The 19,850-nt window shown below is 37.9% G+C and overlaps 2 protein-coding genes and 1 long non-coding RNA gene across 3 annotated transcripts; all 3 read left to right on the plus strand.

The window, feature by feature from the left end:
* Window positions 1-7,476: 7,476 nt before the first annotated feature.
* Window positions 7,477-8,433, plus strand: LOC136444813 (uncharacterized). Its single transcript, XR_010757325.1, has 3 exons — window positions 7,477-7,558; window positions 7,939-8,004; window positions 8,214-8,433. It is a non-coding gene; the product is annotated as an uncharacterized lncRNA (long non-coding RNA).
* A 98-nt stretch (window positions 8,434-8,531) lies between these two features.
* On the plus strand, window positions 8,532-11,038 carry LOC136444808 (tyrosine-protein phosphatase 69D-like). The gene is made up of 7 exons (XM_066442553.1): window positions 8,532-8,612; window positions 8,772-8,875; window positions 9,226-9,448; window positions 9,576-9,681; window positions 9,936-10,076; window positions 10,318-10,767; window positions 10,933-11,038. The coding sequence occupies exons 2-6, from the start codon at window positions 8,843-8,845 to the stop codon at window positions 10,586-10,588; spliced, it is 774 nt and encodes a 257-aa protein (XP_066298650.1). The 5' UTR covers window positions 8,532-8,612; window positions 8,772-8,842; the 3' UTR covers window positions 10,589-10,767; window positions 10,933-11,038.
* A 476-nt stretch (window positions 11,039-11,514) lies between these two features.
* Window positions 11,515-18,491, plus strand: LOC136444807 (fibroblast growth factor receptor homolog 1-like). Its single transcript, XM_066442552.1, has 9 exons — window positions 11,515-11,636; window positions 12,057-12,150; window positions 12,332-12,459; window positions 12,937-13,099; window positions 13,583-13,693; window positions 14,169-14,362; window positions 15,539-15,661; window positions 16,053-16,123; window positions 18,388-18,491. Exons 3-9 carry the CDS (start codon window positions 12,364-12,366, stop codon window positions 18,464-18,466), a joined length of 837 nt encoding a protein of 278 aa, XP_066298649.1. The 5' UTR covers window positions 11,515-11,636; window positions 12,057-12,150; window positions 12,332-12,363; the 3' UTR covers window positions 18,467-18,491.
* Window positions 18,492-19,850: the final 1,359 nt, after the last annotated feature.

A 19,850-nucleotide genomic window follows, 5' to 3' on the forward strand; every position in this document is an offset into this window, starting at 1 on the left:
CACATGACGTCATCGTTCGACGTTATTTTGACGTCAACTTCGTCACCACTGACGTCAAATGTCTTGGCATACCTTTAAATCAATAATGCGCACTATTTTGTCTAATGCGCTTAGATATTTAGGGAATTCCGCATTTAGCCAATAAAATGACATCAATGACGTCATAATTACGTCATATTACGTCATAACGTCACCAAAATTACAGGACTTATTAAACTTCACGTGAACATCACTCCCTGCAAATTTGGTGATGATAGGGCATACCGTTCGGAAGTTATGATGGGGGGGTCGGTCCAGGAAGTCTCAAAAAAGCCCGGTCTAGATAGGGTTAAAGACCCCAAAATGAAGTAAATTTGAGCAGGCTAGAATGTTATCAATATATTTTTCCAATCATAGTCAACACCTTTGTGCCAAGATTGTGATGCAGGACATGTGGTATGTATTTAGCCCGAAGCGTAGAATCGTACGTATGTATGTTTAGGTGCTTCATTGTGCCGTTAATTGATAACCTAACAGGTCAAGTGAAAAGGCTCCACCTTGAACAAGACTTTGTCAACATTTGAGACGTCCTGAAAGTGTTTGATTGCTGACGAAATAAGGCCACTCTCATTTTAAAATGTATAGATGACATATTCTTGAAACTCAAAAACTGATACGAGCACGTGCAAATAAGGATACCTAAACTGCAAAACTTAAGTGATCATTCCACGAATACCAAACCCAAACCTTGCCCAACCCAAGCCAACTTAGTATCGATGGCATACCAGCATATCAATGATTATGAGCAGAGCTATTGTAAATAGCAAACATCTGAAAAACCTACTGGTACCTATTAGTAAGGTCGCTTGTCTAAGAATCCTTCTACAAATGTGAGAATCATAACATTTCAGTATGTATTTGATTACCATATGTAAATAAATATGATATACGATATAAAGGCTGAGTGAGATAATCCTTTCTCAACTACAAATTCTCCTGAGGAAATCTTTACCCAAGATAGCTATGTTAAAAAGTGTACTTACCAGTTAAAACGCCGGATATAGAGACCAAAATCAAGAAGAATACGTCCACGGCCATCTTTTATAATCGTTTCCTGTCTTCCATTTGCACAATGATAACTTTGAAAGCAAGTATCCTTCCGCTGTACAAAAAGTAGTGTCCTGACCCCACATTATTGTCACTGTTGCTAACATCTACGACGTTATCAGTGATTGCCGTGCACAGTGAACACCTTGTCTTTGGTACTGTGACTCATGGTATAGTGCATATGCTCATTGAAGTTTATTGTTTTAAATTCAATTCAGGACAGACAGAGCACTCTTTCACGTACAGACATATCTCTACGCATGACAAGTCACTGGGGTCAACATTCAGTGTTGCTGAACAGGTTTTGTAGGTGTAGCAAACCCAGATTATTATCTGGGTATTTAGCTGTTACAGTCACTCTTATCTTTCGTCACAAATGAACAAACCTGAAGATTACATTAATGTTTCACTGTGTCAAGACCATTTTGACGAAGCATTCGGAAGCATCGATATAAATCATAGGTACCTCTCTATCCCCAAGGCGTAGAATCGTATGTGTATGTTTGTTTTGCCTATAATTGATTACCCGACAGGTCAACCGTAAAATGCCCCACCTTGTTCAAGGCTTTGTTTACATCTTAGAGATGTCCTGTTTGCGCAGTCTTCGTGACGACAGAAGGCCACACTGACTTAATAATTTGGTTCATGACGTCCCTAGACACCCAGAAATTGATTCCTTAGAGAAAAAAAGACATACATTTTTAGATTTGATTAAATTTTAGGTGATCATCCCAGCCCTTGCCCAACCCAATCCAACTCTGCCGAACCCAACCCTGTAAAACATCGATATGACCTACAAGATAGGTCAAGCGAAAACGGTTCGTTTACATCATGTGACTGTCAGGGGCTTTTACATTTTGATGAAGGCATACAAAGGCTAAGACCAAAGATACAACTACCTATAGAATATAGAAAGAAGTACATAAATTATCATCGAAGAAGAAAGCAAGTTTAAAAAAATACAAACGTAATACTACGAAAAATGTTTCACTATTTACATGATCTGATAGGTATACAGCTAGAAAGGGCAAAGTTATTTTCGAAACAATATACAACACAGGTGGAATTAATTAATTATACAGTTACTGCACATTTCATTGTGAGTGTTTAAGAAGGCCTGGTCTCAATATTTCTCTTATATCATACTTCTTCACCCTTATCTAACTCATAAAAATCTTTTTCGTGAATTGAAAAAAAAACATTCACCGTAAGCGATGCGATGAAATAATGAAAATAAACCAATAGATGTGCCAATTATGGAATATAATGTGAAATGTCACCCAAGCTACGGAGATGAACTCGCTAAAGGGATTTGAGTGATTTAATATTAGCCTTCGTATGCCTTCACCAAGAATACACGCCCTCATAGGTGCCCCGCGATGTAAACAAATTCTTGAATAAGGTTTGGAATTTTCGTTTGACCTGTAGGGTCATCAATCAACGATTCAACAAAGACATAAACGCACGAACGATTCAACAATTCGGGGGCTTAGTACGTATCTAATATAGTTCATGTCACAATTTTATCACAATGATGTTGATAATGATTAGAAAATCTGGAAAATCTTATTTGTTAAGTTGTAACGAAAGATGATTGTGTCTTTAACAGCTAAGTATCCAAATAATGGATTTCCCTGCGGCTACAATACCCGTTCAACAACTCTAACTGTTGACCTTAGTGATCTGTTGTAGTCGTGCGTAAGGATATGTATGTGCTTTGGTTTTGATTGGAACAAAAAGACAACAAACGTCACGAAAAGTTACGAGCATATGAAATCTGCAACAAGTTGAAAGACATAGCCTGCACAAGTAGATGACAATCACTAATGACGCCGTATACGTGTTGGCAAGAGGGGCTGATTATATCAAATAAACTGTGTCTGGACAGGGCACTACTTAAGTCCAGCGGAAGGATGCTTCCTTTTAGCTGTACTGTAACAGTGTGCACATGAACAAAAGAAGGAAACGATCATAACAAGATGGCCGTGGAGGTTTTCTTCTTGATTTTGGTCTGTTCAACCGGTGTTTTTAGCGGTAAGATCATGCTTCTGACATACGAGTTAAATTGTGTATAGTCTATAAACTTAGGGTTTAAATTACGGATGGCAGATAAATTCTCAATCTTTAATTTGCTATATATACTGCACATTTGATAATAAAATTTCACGGAATTAGGAAGAACTTAACCCTATCCAGACTGGGGGGGGGGGGCTAAAAGTGCCCGCGCCAACTTTGACATCGTATTTCTGCCGAACGATGTATGCTAGGACAACCAAACTTGGTGACTTTTCCTAAAATTTTGTTGGCAACAATTTTATAATAATGGTTTAAGTTTATCATTTTTTCATGTTGCCATGGCAACGGGTTTCTGACAGGCAATTTATGCAAAAATCATTAATTTTTTGAAAACAATGATATTTCTCGGGTTTTCTTGCACAACTACACTAGTTTTCCTACATGTATAACATTACATGTAATCAGATATAACTTTTCTGATTTAATATTCATAATTTATGCTAATTTGATGACGTAATCAGCCAAAATCCAAGATGGCGGACTATATCACTATTTCAGGTTTCAGCAGGCTTTTTCGCCCTTAAAATCGTCAACACCTGACATTTTCTTTATCAGAAACATTTAGATTAACGTTTTTAGTCTATTTTCAGTGTCCTTTGGGGTCATAAGTGGAAAAAAAAGATTTTTTGAAATTTCAAAATGGCCGATCCAAGATGGCGGTTCCCAAGGGATGGCTAACAACACATGACGCCATTTTATGACGTCATTTTGACGTCAACGTACTAACCATTGACGTTGTATGCCTTTGCATACCTTAAAATCAATAGTAGGCACTATTTTGTCTAATACCTTTAGATATTATGGGAATTCCTTATTTAGCCAATAAAATCACATTGATGACGTCATAATTACGTCATATTACGTCATAACGTCACCAAAATTACAGGTATTATAAAACTTGACGTGAATATCACTCCCTGCAAATTTGGTGATGATACATCATACCGTTCGGAAATTATGAGGGGGGGGGGCCGAATCAGCCCCCCCCCAGTCCCAGATATACCAAAAAAGCCCAGTCTGGATAGGGTTTAAATTGTAGTTAGACTTACTGCACTCACTTAGCCAAACAAGCTGTCACAATCTTTTTAACATTTCCCATCACATTTCAGGTAACTTAATTTGGTACGAGAGTTACACCCACATTGTTATCATGCTTCTGTAGTATTCAATAATTGTGATATTTGTTCTCGGTTCACAGATTTCTGTTCCCTAAACCCATGTCCGCCTTGGGAAACCTGTATAAGCGAAGCAAACGGTTACATCTGTGCATACTGCCTGATACTCCAAGCTCCAGAAAATGGTACCATCAGCGGCGGTGCTCTATATGGCGACGTGGTCCAGTTTACCTGTAACCATGGATACCAGCTGGTAGGGGAGTCCAGCCTGAGATGTCTGCCTAACGCGGAATGGTCTGGAAAAATCCCAACATGCATAGGTAACTGTGATAACCTAATGTAATAAAATCAAATGTTCAATACTGGGAATAATATAAAGTAGGCTTTGGTGATTTTGATGAAAAATTTGTTAACTGGAGGATTACTGCGAACAAGAATCAAATACTTGTTAATCAGAGCTTGATGTTTATAATCTCTCCAAATGTTGGCGACAGACTAGACTTGAGCCTGTTAAGGGAGGGTTTGTCATTAACAAGTGAGCTTGCACTGTAATATGATGATGATAAATTCGCCCAGTTTGGGAATTTTTCTAAGTGCTGATGTTTTGTCTGAAGACAATGAGCTTTCTTTTCTTTTAGCGTCGTTAGATGTTACTCCGACACCGATTCATGTATTAGCCACATCATCAGACTCACCAGAAAGAGGTTTGTATTTGATTCAATTTCTCTGATGTTTCCTTAAAGTATTTTATGTCGTATAGTATGATACGTTCAAAGATTACGGAAAAAAGATCATAAGCAGTGTAATATATCACTTTTGTTGGTCGTATCGCATAAAATGTATGCATGTGTGAGAGTCGTTTTGTTTGTCTGAATTCTATCTTAAACGTTCATCACTAGTTACGCTAATGACTTTAACAATTACATGAACTATGCATGAACTATGCATGGTTATACACCATACACCTTAAACTCACACATGTCATAGATATGAAATTTGTATCACTGACCACTTAGACATTTTGGCATTTTTGAATATACAAATCGCACATGCAACTTAAGTTAAACCTTATTTGCATAGTTGGTATTTGCTAATTTTTCTCAGCCATAACTAACACCCGTTACAGTGAAGTCCTCATTAATTATGCAAATCAAGTCGTGTCAATACGTTTGCAGTATTTTCAGATTTTTTTTACAGTTCAAAAGAGCCAGTTTGTCCGACACTCTCATGAACTCGGTCATGTATGTTGTTTTATGCAGCAATTCAGCCATTCAATCCCCTGTAACTTACTCTGTAACTTACTCTGTTCACTTGCACCGACTGAGTTTAACTTTGCTTAGGTAATAATGAAAATATATGATCTTGTTCTGCAGAAAAACTTGCATAGAGGTTAATCTTACTGCACCGACTCAGCCAAACAAGTTGTCAAAATAGTTCTAGCATTGTTCTATGATATTTCAGGTAACTTTATTTAGACTTTCCTTTTCATCAAGCATGCTTTTCTGGCATCTAATGATTGTGATATTTTGTTTCGGTCCACAGAGTTCTGTTCCCCAAACTCCTGTCAGAGTTACGAAACCTGTATAAACGAGGCAAACGGTTACATCTGTGTACTTTGCCCAAGACTCTTAGCTCCAGAGAACGGTGCCATCAGCGGCGGTGCCAGATATGAAGACGTCGTCCAGTACACCTGTAACCATGGATACCAGCTGATAGGAGATTCCAGCCGAGTGTGCCAGGCTGACGCACGGTGGTCTGGAGAAAGCCCAACATGCATAGGTAACAGTGATTATTTAATTTAAAAAAAAACAGCAAATGATCAAAACTAACAGTACTGTCAAATACGCGTACGTCTCGGTAATTGCGTTATCTTGATTAAAAAAATGAGTTTCTCTTATCACCTTTTTTATTTCATACTTTAATAGTCAGTGCACAAAGGCAGCTTACAGTGGTTAATTGGAGGATCCCTGAGAGCAATAACCAAACACTTGTTACTTGGAGGTTAATCTGTATAGTCTCCCCATCTCGCGACAGAGTAAACTGGATCCTGTCAAGGGATGGTTCTTTTTTACGAGTGCGCTTACACCTTAAGCTTATGATGATGAGTCTTCCAGTCTTCGAATTGTTAAGCTAATTATTGTTATTTTTGTATGAAAACAATGAGCTTTGTTTCCTTTTAGTGTCTTCAGATATCACTCCTACACCGGTTCCTGCAGTAGCCACATCATCAGACCCACCAGAAACAGGTTTGTATTTGGTTTAGTTTCTTAGATGTTTCCAAGTATTTTAGGTCAAATACTATTATAATACGCACAATGATCATGGAAAGAAGATCGTAAACTGTTTGATGTATTACAATTGTTGGTCTTGTCTCATAAAATGCATTCATGTGTAAGGGTCGTATTCTTTGGCGGAATTCTATCTTTATCTTTCGTCACTAATTGAGCGCATTACTTCCACATTTACATAAGCTAAGTATGATAATGTACACCTTTAAATCACACATGTCACAAATATGAATTTTCCATCTCTAACCACAAAGACATTGAATTTTCAAATGTGCAAATCAAATATGAAAATCAGACCTTTTCCGCATAGTTGGTATTTGTTAATATTTAACCAGCCATAAATTACATATGGGACAGCGTAGCGCTATCATGGGATTACATGATTTACTCATTAATTATGCAAATGAAGTGTCAACACGTTTGCAGTATTGTCAGATGACATTTGACATTACAGAAGAGCCATATTGTCAGAATCTCGGATGAGCTCAGTTGTGTACGTTGTTTTTGCAACAATTCAGTCAATCCTCTGTAACTTACTTTGATCCCTTTAGCTAATCGCACCTACTGAGTTTAACTGAGTTTAGTAAATAATGATGTTGTCCTGCCGAAAAATATATAAGATAAATGAGTAAATGTCAGTTAAGCTTACTGCTCTTACTCAGTCGAACAAGCTGTCAAAATCTAACATCTGACTATATGTTTTCAGGTAACTTCAATTAGGCTTTCCTTGTCATCAAGCATGCTTCTCTTGCATCTAATAATTGTAATTTTGCTCTCGATCCACAGAGTTCTGTTCCCCAAACCCCTGTGAGAGTTACGAAACCTGTATAAACGAGGCAGACGGTTACATCTGTGAATATTGCCCGAGACTCTCAGCACCAGAGAATGGTGCCATCAGCGGCGGAAGAGCACATGGATACCAGCTGATAGGGAAGTCCAGCCTAGTGTGCCGGGCTGACACAGCATGGTCTGGAGAAAGCCCAACATGCATAGGTAACAGGTATAACTTGATAGAAAAACAAAATAATCAGAAATAGTGGTAATGTCAAATATACCTGGGTCATTGTGCTACCGTGATACAAAAAGAGTTACTTAACCTTTTTCGCTTTCATACTTGTAAGAGTCAGCACACAAAGGCAGCTTACACTGGTTAATTGGAGGATCATTGGGAACAAGAATTAAAAACTTGTTAATTAGAGCTCAAAGTTTATAGTCTCCCCAAGATTAGCTCGCCACAGTGTAAACTGGAGCATGTCAATGGAGGGTTAGCTTACACCATGAGATGATTATGATCATAGTCTTCAAGTTTACAAATTTTTTAAGCTAAGTGTTGATATTTTTGTCTGAAAATAATGACCTTTGTTTTCTTTTAGTGTCCTCAACAATTACCCCAACATCGATTCTTACAATAGCCACATCATCAAACACACCAGAAAGAGGTTTGTGTTTGGTTTCAAATTGTTTCTTGGATGTTTCTTGGATGTTTCCAAGTATTTCATGTCGTATGCCATACGCAGAAAGGTATGAGACGGAGAACTCAAATTATAAGAAGTCTGTTGTTTCGACATTTCGACATTTTTTAAAGAAACATAACGTTTTCATGAGCAAGGCAAGGTCTGACTCTTTCTTTATTCTATGTTTATCCCAGTCCCGACAGTACCACAAAACGTGAAACTGACTAACCTTTCCTGGTCTGAACTGCGTGTGACGTGGAACGATCCGGACAACTTCGTCGGTCCCAATCGTGGTTACGTCATCAGTCTCTTCACAACGGAGAGTTTCGATGTCGTTAAGGATGGGATTAAGGTAGCAAAATATTCTACAGAGTACAGCTTCAGTGGTCTGGAGGCTGCGACTAGTTACACGATGGAGGTAAGTTACATTGGTAATATAGATGCATTGCTATTAACTGCACCAGATAGAAAAACTGTATTGTTGTTCTTTATTTACCTAATTATACCGACTTCGTTAACGATATAGGTCCGAGCGGCTAATGTCAGGAACACCGGTCCTCCCGGTAATGCAACAGCCCGGACAAGCGATGGATGTAAGTTTTATCTTAATTTGTCAAAATTCCATGTCTTGATTTAATTTTGCTTGATGCATTATCGAGGCTGTTCTCTTACATCTTGATTCTCAGTTCGAGAAAATCGTTGACTCATGTTAGAAAATGTATGTTTTACAACATCTGTGAATGTTCCAACAGTCCCGTCATCGCCCACGAACATAAACAGACAGGAGGAGGACACACATTGTGACATCAGCTGGTCATCTCCCATGGTGCCAAGGGGAGACATCATCGGATTCAAAGTAAGTTGAATTACAACTGTCTACCTTCCCATCTGTCTTGATCTAGAATCAAGTATGTTAAAAAATTACTCTTCCTAGAGACTAAACTCTGTATATGTACAGAAGAATATCAAATATAATCATTGTTGTTTGTAGTCCGTGTGATCAGTCGTTCTCTGTCTACCAAAATAGATGGAAGGAACATTTTACCGTTTCTCTTGTAGCTCACAAAATATAGTTGTTAGTACGTTTCTGCTCTATTATCAATATTTTAGACCAAAATTTCTTCTATTTCTTACTTCGCGATGCTTTCTGCTAGCCCATATGCATATACGGAAATAACGGAATTATTTCATCGTTTTTTGTATCAGGTACATGTCCAGGGACATTATAAGACTGACGATGGAGAAAGAGAGAAGAGTGAATACAACGTGAAGTCAATAACCTCTACAAATATCAGACTGATGAAGTCGACCAAAGCGGAGATTCTGGACCTGCTGCCCAACTCTGTGTACACCATAAACGTGACAGGTTTCACCTACACAGGGGAGGGGGACTTAAGTCAGACTGTCAACTGTACCGTGCCGCCGGGAAGTGAGTATAGCAGTGTACTCTGAATTCCAAAACGATTATAGACTAGGTAAAGAGACTTCGTGCAGGATGCCATGCAGTGTATCTTTGTTTAGCTTTCTTAACTAACTTTTTTTTTTTTACTTTGCAGAGCCTTCAGTGCCAAAACCACCCTTGTTGCCCGAAGAAACGAAAGTCCCCTCCACAACTTTCCCACTTCAGATCCAACCGGCATCTGACAGAAACGGACCAATAGGGTAAGCTTTCTCACAGGATGATAACGTTTCGAAATGATTCAACTACATATTTGATATTTTATCATAAGGGTGATGAAGAAAATCCAAAAAAGGTGCCCTAACATGATAATTACTTTAAGTACTACAGTGATTGCTCTAAAGGGTCACTAACTTTTGCATGTTCCCCCTTCAAGGTCAAGGATACTTTTTAGTATTCATCAATTCATATATATTGACAGGATTATACTCGCTAACAAACCAGTACATTTTGCCAGGTGCTACCACGTGGTGATGGTGAAGAGCAGCAGTATAGACAACCTACCAGACCCAGACATGTTACAGGCGTACAAGACGCTAGAAGATGCAATGAATTCTGGAGATGAGAACATCCCCTACATTGCAATGGCTCTTACACTGTAAGTACTTTCTTACGCAACAATCCCTTTGATAAACAGTATGCATTATCCATGTTCTAGTACTTGGAATCGTAGTGGCCTTGTAAGAGGCCGCCTTCATAAAAGTTGCAACGAAGTCTAATCTTAACATACTAGGTTACAAAGCATCTGTTATCGAAAGATGGTAGATTGCAACTATTGTTTTGATAGGTAGATTAAACTTTTTAGCTTCTACTATATGTTGTATCTCACTGTTCCAAAGGGACACAGTAGGTGAATCTACTGAAGTGACCATTGGGGATGGGACAGTGACCAGTTGTAAACCTCAGCAAGGCGGCCGGAAGAGGCGTGCTCTGACATCGGATGACGTGTATAACCAGGGGTACACCAACTCCCCGCTGGAGCCGGACTCATCCTACACCACGTCTGTCAGGGCATATGGACCTAAAGATGGAACACAGGTTTGTACTGCATACCTTATGAAATACTCATGTGTATTCCTAATAATGTTTTGTAACGGTACGGTACGTTGATATAAAGGACTTCGGTTTGAAAAGTCAAATCATCACTGCAGAGAAAGTCGTTTTTATTATATGTCAATAAAGAAAGCATTTGTCACAGGCTCTTGCAATTCAAGTTGTATATTGAATTGTGTAACAATCATTTCAGCCCTACTTCTCCGCCAGTCAATATACGGACCCGTTGTCAACCGGTAGGTTCATTTATAACTTTACCTTAACTATTTGAGCAAGCTAAACAAGTGAATTTACGCCTAATTATAGCAAATAGCAGTCTCTATATTCTTTTATTGATATTGCAAGTTGATAGGGAAACTACAGCCCTAGCAAGATCGTTTAGACTGTCGTATTATTTTCAGGTCCACCACAGCCACCGAACAGTACAACCCTTATCGCCATAATTACAACAGTCTGTGCGGTTGTTCTGCTCGGAATCGTTGCTGCCGCCGTAATGTTCTTTTGCCGGTGAGTCATATTAGACTACCATTATTTCGACATTTTCAAAACTTATCCACTGCAATTTTTATCAATACAATAATTCTTTATTGTCTGGATAATGATTGCCGTGACAAATTTCCCAACAAGAGCCGTAAAATTATTATTAGTCATAATCTTTAGATGATTGTACTTAACGAACATTTCTAAAATGATATTTTTTGCCAATGCATTCGTGAAATCTACCATTGTATCAATTAAGGATCTAGGACTGTATCATGATACTGAACAAGTATCCCTTTCAAAAGAATAATCTATTTGATAATGGTCAGTTAAACTAGAAACACTGTCTATAGATTAAAAGTAAACACTATCTAGACCAATACTCATACACTGTTTGTTCATCGAAACGCAATTGGTGACTTAAACTGTAACAGCATCTGTATCGATGATACTTTCCTTAATGTCATTAACAATATTGTTTCAAAACCTTAAAAATGGACGGAAGAAAGCCCATGGGCAGACTGCTAATAGAGGACTTGCATTGACCAACGTCGGAGATAACATAGAACCAAGCGGGAGCGGAACTCGAAATGGGGCATACGCAACGGTGGATGATATTGAGAAGGTTGGTAAAATATTTTCAATCAAATGTCTCAATGATCATTTGCTTAAAATAAATTGACACACCAACAATGTATTATGTACGTCTTTCTCTCTCTCTCTCTCTCTCTCTCTCTCTCTCTCTCTCTCTCTCTCTCTCTCTCTCTCTAGGAATAGCTCTCTCTCTCTCTCTAGGAATCTCTCTCTCTCTCTCTAGGAATCTCTCTCTCTCTCTCTCTAGGAATCTCTCTCTCCCTCTCTAGGAATCTCTCTCTCTCTCTCTAGGAATCTCTTTCTCCCCCTCTCTCTCTCTCTCTCTCTCTCTCTCTCTCTCTCTATCTATCTATCTATCTATCTATCTATCTATCTATCTATCTATCTATCTATCTATCTATCTATCTATCTATCTATCTATCTATCTATGAAATAATATTCTTTCCCCAAGGATTACAGGCGTTTATCACAACTAGAGACTGTTCATGACGTCAAGAAATTCCTTGAAGCTCATGGTTTGGAAGAGCTTTCAGCAACATTTGAAGGTAAGTCTTCCTTCTTATGTCACTATACATTACCTTTACCACAATAATCTTCACACAAACATTTTCTAGTAACCCATGTGTTACTGAGTATATCCTGCGTTGTAGGGAGACAAATCATACATTATTTCCATTATGGCGTGAATACGGATATGACTTTGACAATTGCCGCCACTATCTGTAGAACATGACGTTGACGGGAGAGCGCTGCGTGGCATGAACGACGCCATTCTGAAGGACCTGATACCAAAGGCGGGGCCCAGAGCCAGACTGACGGCACTTCTTATGGAGCTGAAGACCCCAGCCAAGCCGGTAATTAGACCAATTCATTGCACATTCCTACCTGTTATTTACTTTTAAATTATAACGAATTCATGTTAAGGTGCATATCTATGAGCGTGTGTGTGTGTGTGTGTGTGTGTGTGTGTGTGTGTGTGTCTGTGTGTGCGTGTGCGTGTGTGTGTTTGTGTGAATATGCTGGTAGATCAAGCTGATATTTTGTATGGATTTAAACTATAGAAAATAAAAGATTGATTACAATAACTGAATAATTTTACTACTAACTCAGAATAGATAAAACGTTAAAACCGAAGTACTTTCTAATCAATAAATTTGTCTTTTGAAACTTGACTATGTTCTTACATGAGTTAACAAACATCTAATCATTAGTGCACGGTATTATGAACTTGATTTTTTTGGTTTGTAGTTACATCGCATGATATAAAAACACCTTTGTGGCTATCATATGAATAAAACACCGAGAACTAAAGATTATGTCTTCATTCAAAGAACCATCCAGATGTTTCAATCTCTACCCTCAACTACTGGGAAATCCCTACAGCGAACTTGAAGCTTGGAAGGTGGCTTGGCAGAGGCCAGTTCGGGGAAGTGAGACTTGGAGAAGTTCGGAATCGCGGAGTGACAAAAGCTGTTGCTGTAAAAACACTTAAAGGTTGGTTTGACCCTAAGCCTTTAAGTTTGACGGTGATAATCTTGTTTATGCTGTAAAAGGGGAAATATACACGGGATATAATTTCGCGTTTTAAGTTCGCGGTTAACGTTGAAACAAGAGGGTATGTGTGCAGAAGACAGAGATGAGTGTTCGCAGTGAAGACTTCACTACAAAAAGCACGAACATAAAACCAACGCGAACATTTCCCATTTTCATAGTACATTCTGTATCTAGATCAGTTAGTGGTGTTGCTACATTCAAGTGAATAACAGTACGGCGCCGCTACCATTGCAACCTTCAGAATGAGATATAGGCAGAATAACATGTAGGTGGTGGTTCTCTCTTCAAGATTTTAAGACATCATTGTTGTATGCATATCAAACCTAAAACCTTTCAATCATACTATTTCACTGCAATCTCTGTGACATGTGTAGTGACCATGACATACGATATATGTAACATTTTACGTTCTTTTGGATAAAGACTCTGTGTCAGACAGTGGCAAAAGGGACCTCCTGGGAGAACTGGACATCCTTGTTACTGTCGGCCACCATGAAAACATAATCTCCCTAGTTGGAGCATGCACAACAGGCGGTGAGTTCATTAATATGGCAGGGTTTTGTATATCAAATTTTAATATCTGTAATGATAAAAAAAATCTTCTCAGCATTTTCTCAAGCTGAATAAAAAAAAGACTCTTTTTACACAACCAAGAGATTTATTCCACCGACGTTTTGGTGACCATCTGTCACCTTCTTCAATGCAATTCTGACTGGTTCACATAGCAATGCAGCACAAGTTTTGCTGCTTATACATGTCATAATGACATGCATTCCCAAACGCAAAGTACTTACACATGTACAATCACAGGGGATGACATCACCATGCAGTCCCAAACGTACAGAAGCGTAACTAATTATAAATTCTGGAATACGTTGGATTAAAATGCATTTGATCGTACCTGGTACTCAAAAACATTGCAGTTTGTCAGTTTATTAATACTATCATACATTTTCGGTTCAGTCATGCTAATTGTAGTTTTTTTGTGTTTTATTGCACACTTTGATAGACCATCTTTGCATCGTGGTTGAGTACGCCCCTAACGGATGCCTTAAAGACTGGTTGACCTCCAAATCTGAAGAGCTCAACGCATCTTCTGAGTATCAGAATCAGCCGGTGTCTCTTTCCATTGTCCCCATGGAACAACTCATCCAATTTGGCATTGATGTGGCCAATGGTATGAGTCATTTAGCAGCTATGACGGTACGTCATCGTCAGCTTAATTCAGTTTCATTGGTATCCATCTAGCTTCAGGTACCATTGGAAGCGTACGTCAGGCTAAAACTGGTGTAATTTAACCCTATCTAGACCGGGGGGGGGCTAAAAGTGCCCGCGCCAACTTTGACATCGTATTACTGCCAAACGACGTATGGTAGGACAACCAAACTTGGTGACTTTTCCTAAAATTTAGTTGGCAACAATATTATGATAAAAGTATAAGTTTAGCATTTTTCGTGTTGCCATGGCAACGGGTTTCTGAAGAGGCATTTTATGCAAATTTCACTAATTTCGATAAAAACATAGTTGTTTCCAATGTTTTCTTGCTCAACCACACTAGTTTCCTTCATGTATAACATCACATGTGATTTAATGTAACTGCCATGATTTAATATTCATAAATTATGCTAATTTGATGACGTCATCGCTCAAAATCCAAGATGGCGGACAAAATCATTATTTTCGGTATAAACAGGCTCTTTTGCCTTTAAATTGGTCACAACCTGGAATTTTCTTAACCAGAAACATTCAGATTAATGTTTTTAGTCTATTTTGATTGTTATTTGGGATCATACATGGAAAAAATGTACTTTTAAAAAATTCAAAATGGCCGATCCAAGATGGCGGATCCCAGGGGGTCGCTAACAACACATGACGTCATTCTCCGACGTCGTTTTGACGTCAACTTAGTCACAACTGACGTCAAATGTCTTGGCATACCTTTAAATCAATAATACGCACTATTTTGTCTAATATTTTTAGAAATTATGGGAATTCCCTATTTAGCCAATAAAATCACATCGATGACGTCATAATTACGTCATATTACGTCATAACGTCACCAAAATTACAGGAATTATAAAACTTCACGTGATCATCACTCCCTGAAAATTTGGTGATGATAGAGCTTACCGTTCGGAAGTTATGACGGGGGGGGTCGAAAGAGCCCCCCCCCGGTCCAAGAAGTCTCAAAAAAGCCCGGTCTAGATAGGGTTAAGGTTGAGGACTATACTTGTCGGTACTCTTTATCGTCCTGAAAGTCTATAGGTATCTATTGAAGTTAAGCTAGTAATTGATGCTTGCTTCACGCCAGCTCAAAATGATATTTGAAACGATATCAAAACGCTATGTTTAAGCTTACGATGACTTCTATCATTTCAGTGCGTGCATCGTGATCTAGCAGCGAGGAATGTACTTCTTGGAGAGAACCTCGTGGCCAAGATATCTGACTTTGGACTGTCGCGGGACATCTACGAGAGCAGCGAATACGTGAAAAGCACCAAGGTGAGGGCACAGGCCGTTAAAACATGTTGCAACGCTGAGAAAATAAATGTGCTTTTGGTAAAGGGAAATTTTTAGACCGATTTGTCTTTAAAGTTAGTCCTTGTCACTTATGATATGTCATGATATATATACATATAATACATAATATATATTTATAGAGAGAGAGAGGGGGGGAGAGAGAGGGAGAGAGAGAGGGGGAGGGGAGAGAGAGAGGTAGAGGGAGAGGGATCTGGAGAGAGAGAGAGAGGGAAAGAGAGAGAGGGGGAGAGAGAAAGGGAGAGAGAGGGGGAGAGGGAGGGAGGGAGAGAGGGAGGGAGGGAGGGAGAGGGAGAGAGTGAGGGAGAGAGAGTTGTCAACAGGTTAAACGAAAAAACAACCTTTATCATTTCAGAGCAAGTTACCCTTGCGTTGGATGGCATATGAATCCCTGTTCTACAACGTGTACACATCTCAGAGTGACGTGTGAGTACCGTGGCAGGTTTTGATACAAACTTGCACTTGTATAGAGTCCATTCCAAGTCACCAAGATGGTTTGATGATAATTACCTTCGCCGAGAAGGTTATGCAGAGGGTAGCGTTTGTTTGTCTGTCTGTTTGTAGTGGCACAGAATAACTCAAGAACGCCTTGATGGATTGTCTTGGTATTTGGTATGTTGGTAGGTTTTGATGAGACCTAAAAACGATTAGATTTTGGGCCCCCTAGCGGCTTCTTACGGCACTGCAGCGGAACTTCCTGGTTTGATATCTCGTGTTCTGGACATGCTATGGAACTTATTTTTGAGTGGTAGATAGTTGGACAGAGAGTAAGTGGTGTGGGTTTGGGCCCCCTAGCGGCTTTTTTGGAACTGCAGGAGCAGGTTTTGGGTCTGACTTTAAAAGGGAATAACTCAAAAAAAGGCTTGATGGATGGTAATGATTTTTGGTAGGTAGATAGCTTGAGTGATGATGTACATGATTAGACACCTCTTATGCAAATCAGTATCTAATTTGCATAATTAATTAGGAAAGTTTATACATCCGCCAAATTCCATGATAGGACTCTGAAACATGTGACATATGTAACTGAGGAAGAGAGAAATATTAATTGATATGAACTATGCAAATGAAGACCTCGTTTGCATAATTAATGAGGAAATACTATAACAAGATGGCTTGATGGATGGTCATTATTTTTGGTATGTAGATAGCTTGTGTGGTGCTTAGTATGATTGGACAATAATTATGCAAATCAGACTCTAATTTGCATAATTAATGAGGCAACTTTAAAAATCCGCTTTGTTCAATCCGCTTTGTTCCATGATATGACTATTCAAATTGTAACTGAGGAAGAGAGAAATGTTTATAGATAGAACATATGCTAATGTGGGCTAATTTGCATACTTAATGAGTAACTTTTCTAATTCCACACTGGCAAATGACGGCAATTTCATACATTCAATACTTTTTTTGGCATCGGGACATCATGTGAATGTAAACATCGTTGAATCAAATTATGCTAATAAGGCCCTCATTTGCATAATTAATGAAAAATATTAGCATAAACTCCTTTGATGACCTCATAATTTGTTAAGCTCATACTTTGGACATGTAATATTTTAAGACAATCAACCGGTATGATTTATATTTGTAATAATTTTGAAAAATTTCTAATAAAAGAATATCTGACTGACAATAGTTTTGCATTTTTCTAAAATATTGAATATGAAAATATGAATTCATTTGAATTCAATTAGATAATTTAGAAATATTTTGAAAGTAACTGCACAAGAATTTCTTTATTTAGAATAATTTCTTCATATCTATGTGATTCTTTCACTTTTAGAAATATTTACAAAAAATAGTAGAAAATGGTAAACAATGGTAGAATGGTGAGTGCCCCCATGAAAGTAAGTGCTAATCCGGCCCTTCTGTGTACTTTTGCAGATCTTTAGATTTCACTGCAGGACACTGCTTGGTCTTCTGTGGAAAGCATTCTTCCCAATACTTGGGTGAAGAATGTGTGAATTGCTTTCTTCCCAGCCCTCTGACCTATTTATAAAGATGTTACAAATAATGGTAAGAAATGGTAAAAAATTGTTAATAATGGTAGAATGCTGTAACCATTATATAGAAACTGTTGGAAATATTATATTCCACATCATGAATATTTCTAAAGTTTCTGAAAACATAAGAAATATTTCTAAAGTTGAAATCACATTCAAAATATTTCAAAAGTATCAAATCTGTTCCACAAATAATTACAATAAATTGAAAATATCTCTAAATTATGACAATAACAACCCTTATGATGACTTGGAATGGACTCTAACTATATCTTATAATATATCATATATCATGTAACACTGTTTAGCCATTTTACGCCGAAAGGCCCACTGTTTTAAATTAAGAAGACGCCATTTATGCCACCTTACTTTCGCTCTCCCGGCAAGAAGAAATTAATTTATTATTTTCAGTTGTTCATCGAGGGCAGTGACGTTCGAAAGAACGTTACGTTCAAGAATAAAGCAATTGTTTAGAATAGTCAACAATGTCAGGAGGCTTGTCCTATTTTGTATTTGTTAACCTTGAAATCCAACTATTTGCCTTATCTCCTTTTACCAATGTTTATTCCTATTATCTTGCGTTAATCATGATTTCAATTATTGTTGCGTATTGTTTTGTTTGATTGTACTCTCATCACAAAGTTGATTTATTGCTTTCAACTCGGTCTCTTTTGTGCTGCACAGGTGGTCATTTGGAGTCCTTCTGTGGGAGATCATGACTATGGGTAAGTCAGGTTATGTTCTTAAAATTTCTCTGAAGTAGGTCGCCGAGATCAATGTTTAGAACGTTCACTCGCAAAGTTACACAGTAGGGGACCTTCATGAGCAATCATACTGGGGCCTGGTTGTATTTCAACAGTTTCTCTTTAATTGGTGCTCTGGAGAAAACTAACACTAGCAATTATAAATACCTCTATAGGATTACCGATTAGGTTGTGGTATCGACATTTCCGCAATTCTGTCCTTCATCCAGGAAAACAACCCCTACAAGGGAATGAACGGGAAGAGGATGATGGACATGATCAAAGATGGCGGCAGGCTGGAGAAGCCCGTTCTGTGTCATGAGGATGTGTAAATAAAAAATCAAGATATCTATTTTTGGATTGTAATCTTAACGACCTTCGCCAAGTTATTTTGTCTCATCACAATGTTTTTTGTTTGTTTTTTTAAATATTTTTTTAACTCAATAAACAACAAATAAAACACAAACTAAACTAAAAAAGCCAAGATGGCAATAGATAAGATAACAGAAAAAAGCTAAAGAGAAGAAGCCTCCCATAATAAAACCGTAGAATTGGTCGTGGCAACAGTATCAATATCATGATTAGCTTAAAAACGTAAAAATAAACGAAAGTATAATAAACATAATTTTCCTCACTTACCCCGATGCTTCTCCAATGTTGTTAGTAACTATGGAAATCACTTGATTTCAATCATATATGACTAAAAATGCCCACTTTTACATGAAGTGCATATTTCACAAATATGAAATCTATATCATTTGTAGATTAGTTTTGGCAGCCGTTGTTCATTGTAGACTTGGAAATGAGTCTGTTATCAGTATAATCTATATGAATTCATTATCCCCTAGTTCCAAATCATATGCGTTGCAAAGATAGTTTTTTTTGGAAGCTATCGTACAGTTTCCTCATTAATGAGGCAAACTATGTAAATTACATCATCTACATGTAAGTTTGATGATATTCACCTTCATCTCACATGTGTCACAAGTATAAACATTGCACTTTTCACCCCTAAAGTTGTATGCAGCTCATATAATGATTTTAATCATGTATGAGTATGAAGTTCCTGTCATTTAGCACAATTCAACTAAAGATTTCTCTGATGTACCATTCCAAAGCTGAAAACACAAATCACCATACTTAAGATCGAAAAAAATAACGAATAGTTAGATCATCTGATCAAGATGTATCATTGATAATGACATGTTGTATTGCAATTTGACAAATTTAATTACATTTTCAATTAGCTCGTTTGCTCATTTCCCATCTATTTTGTCTTGATTTAAGTTATCTATCAAAACTCACCGTTTTTGGTATATGATACAGTATCATGTTGTTGTTGTTTTCTAAACCCAAACAAATACGCGATAATGGTGACCTGTTGAAAGACCTTACCTGAAGACA

This window comes from Branchiostoma lanceolatum, chromosome 11 (assembly GCF_035083965.1).
Source record: "Branchiostoma lanceolatum isolate klBraLanc5 chromosome 11, klBraLanc5.hap2, whole genome shotgun sequence".
Lineage (NCBI taxonomy): Eukaryota > Metazoa > Chordata > Leptocardii > Amphioxiformes > Branchiostomatidae > Branchiostoma > Branchiostoma lanceolatum.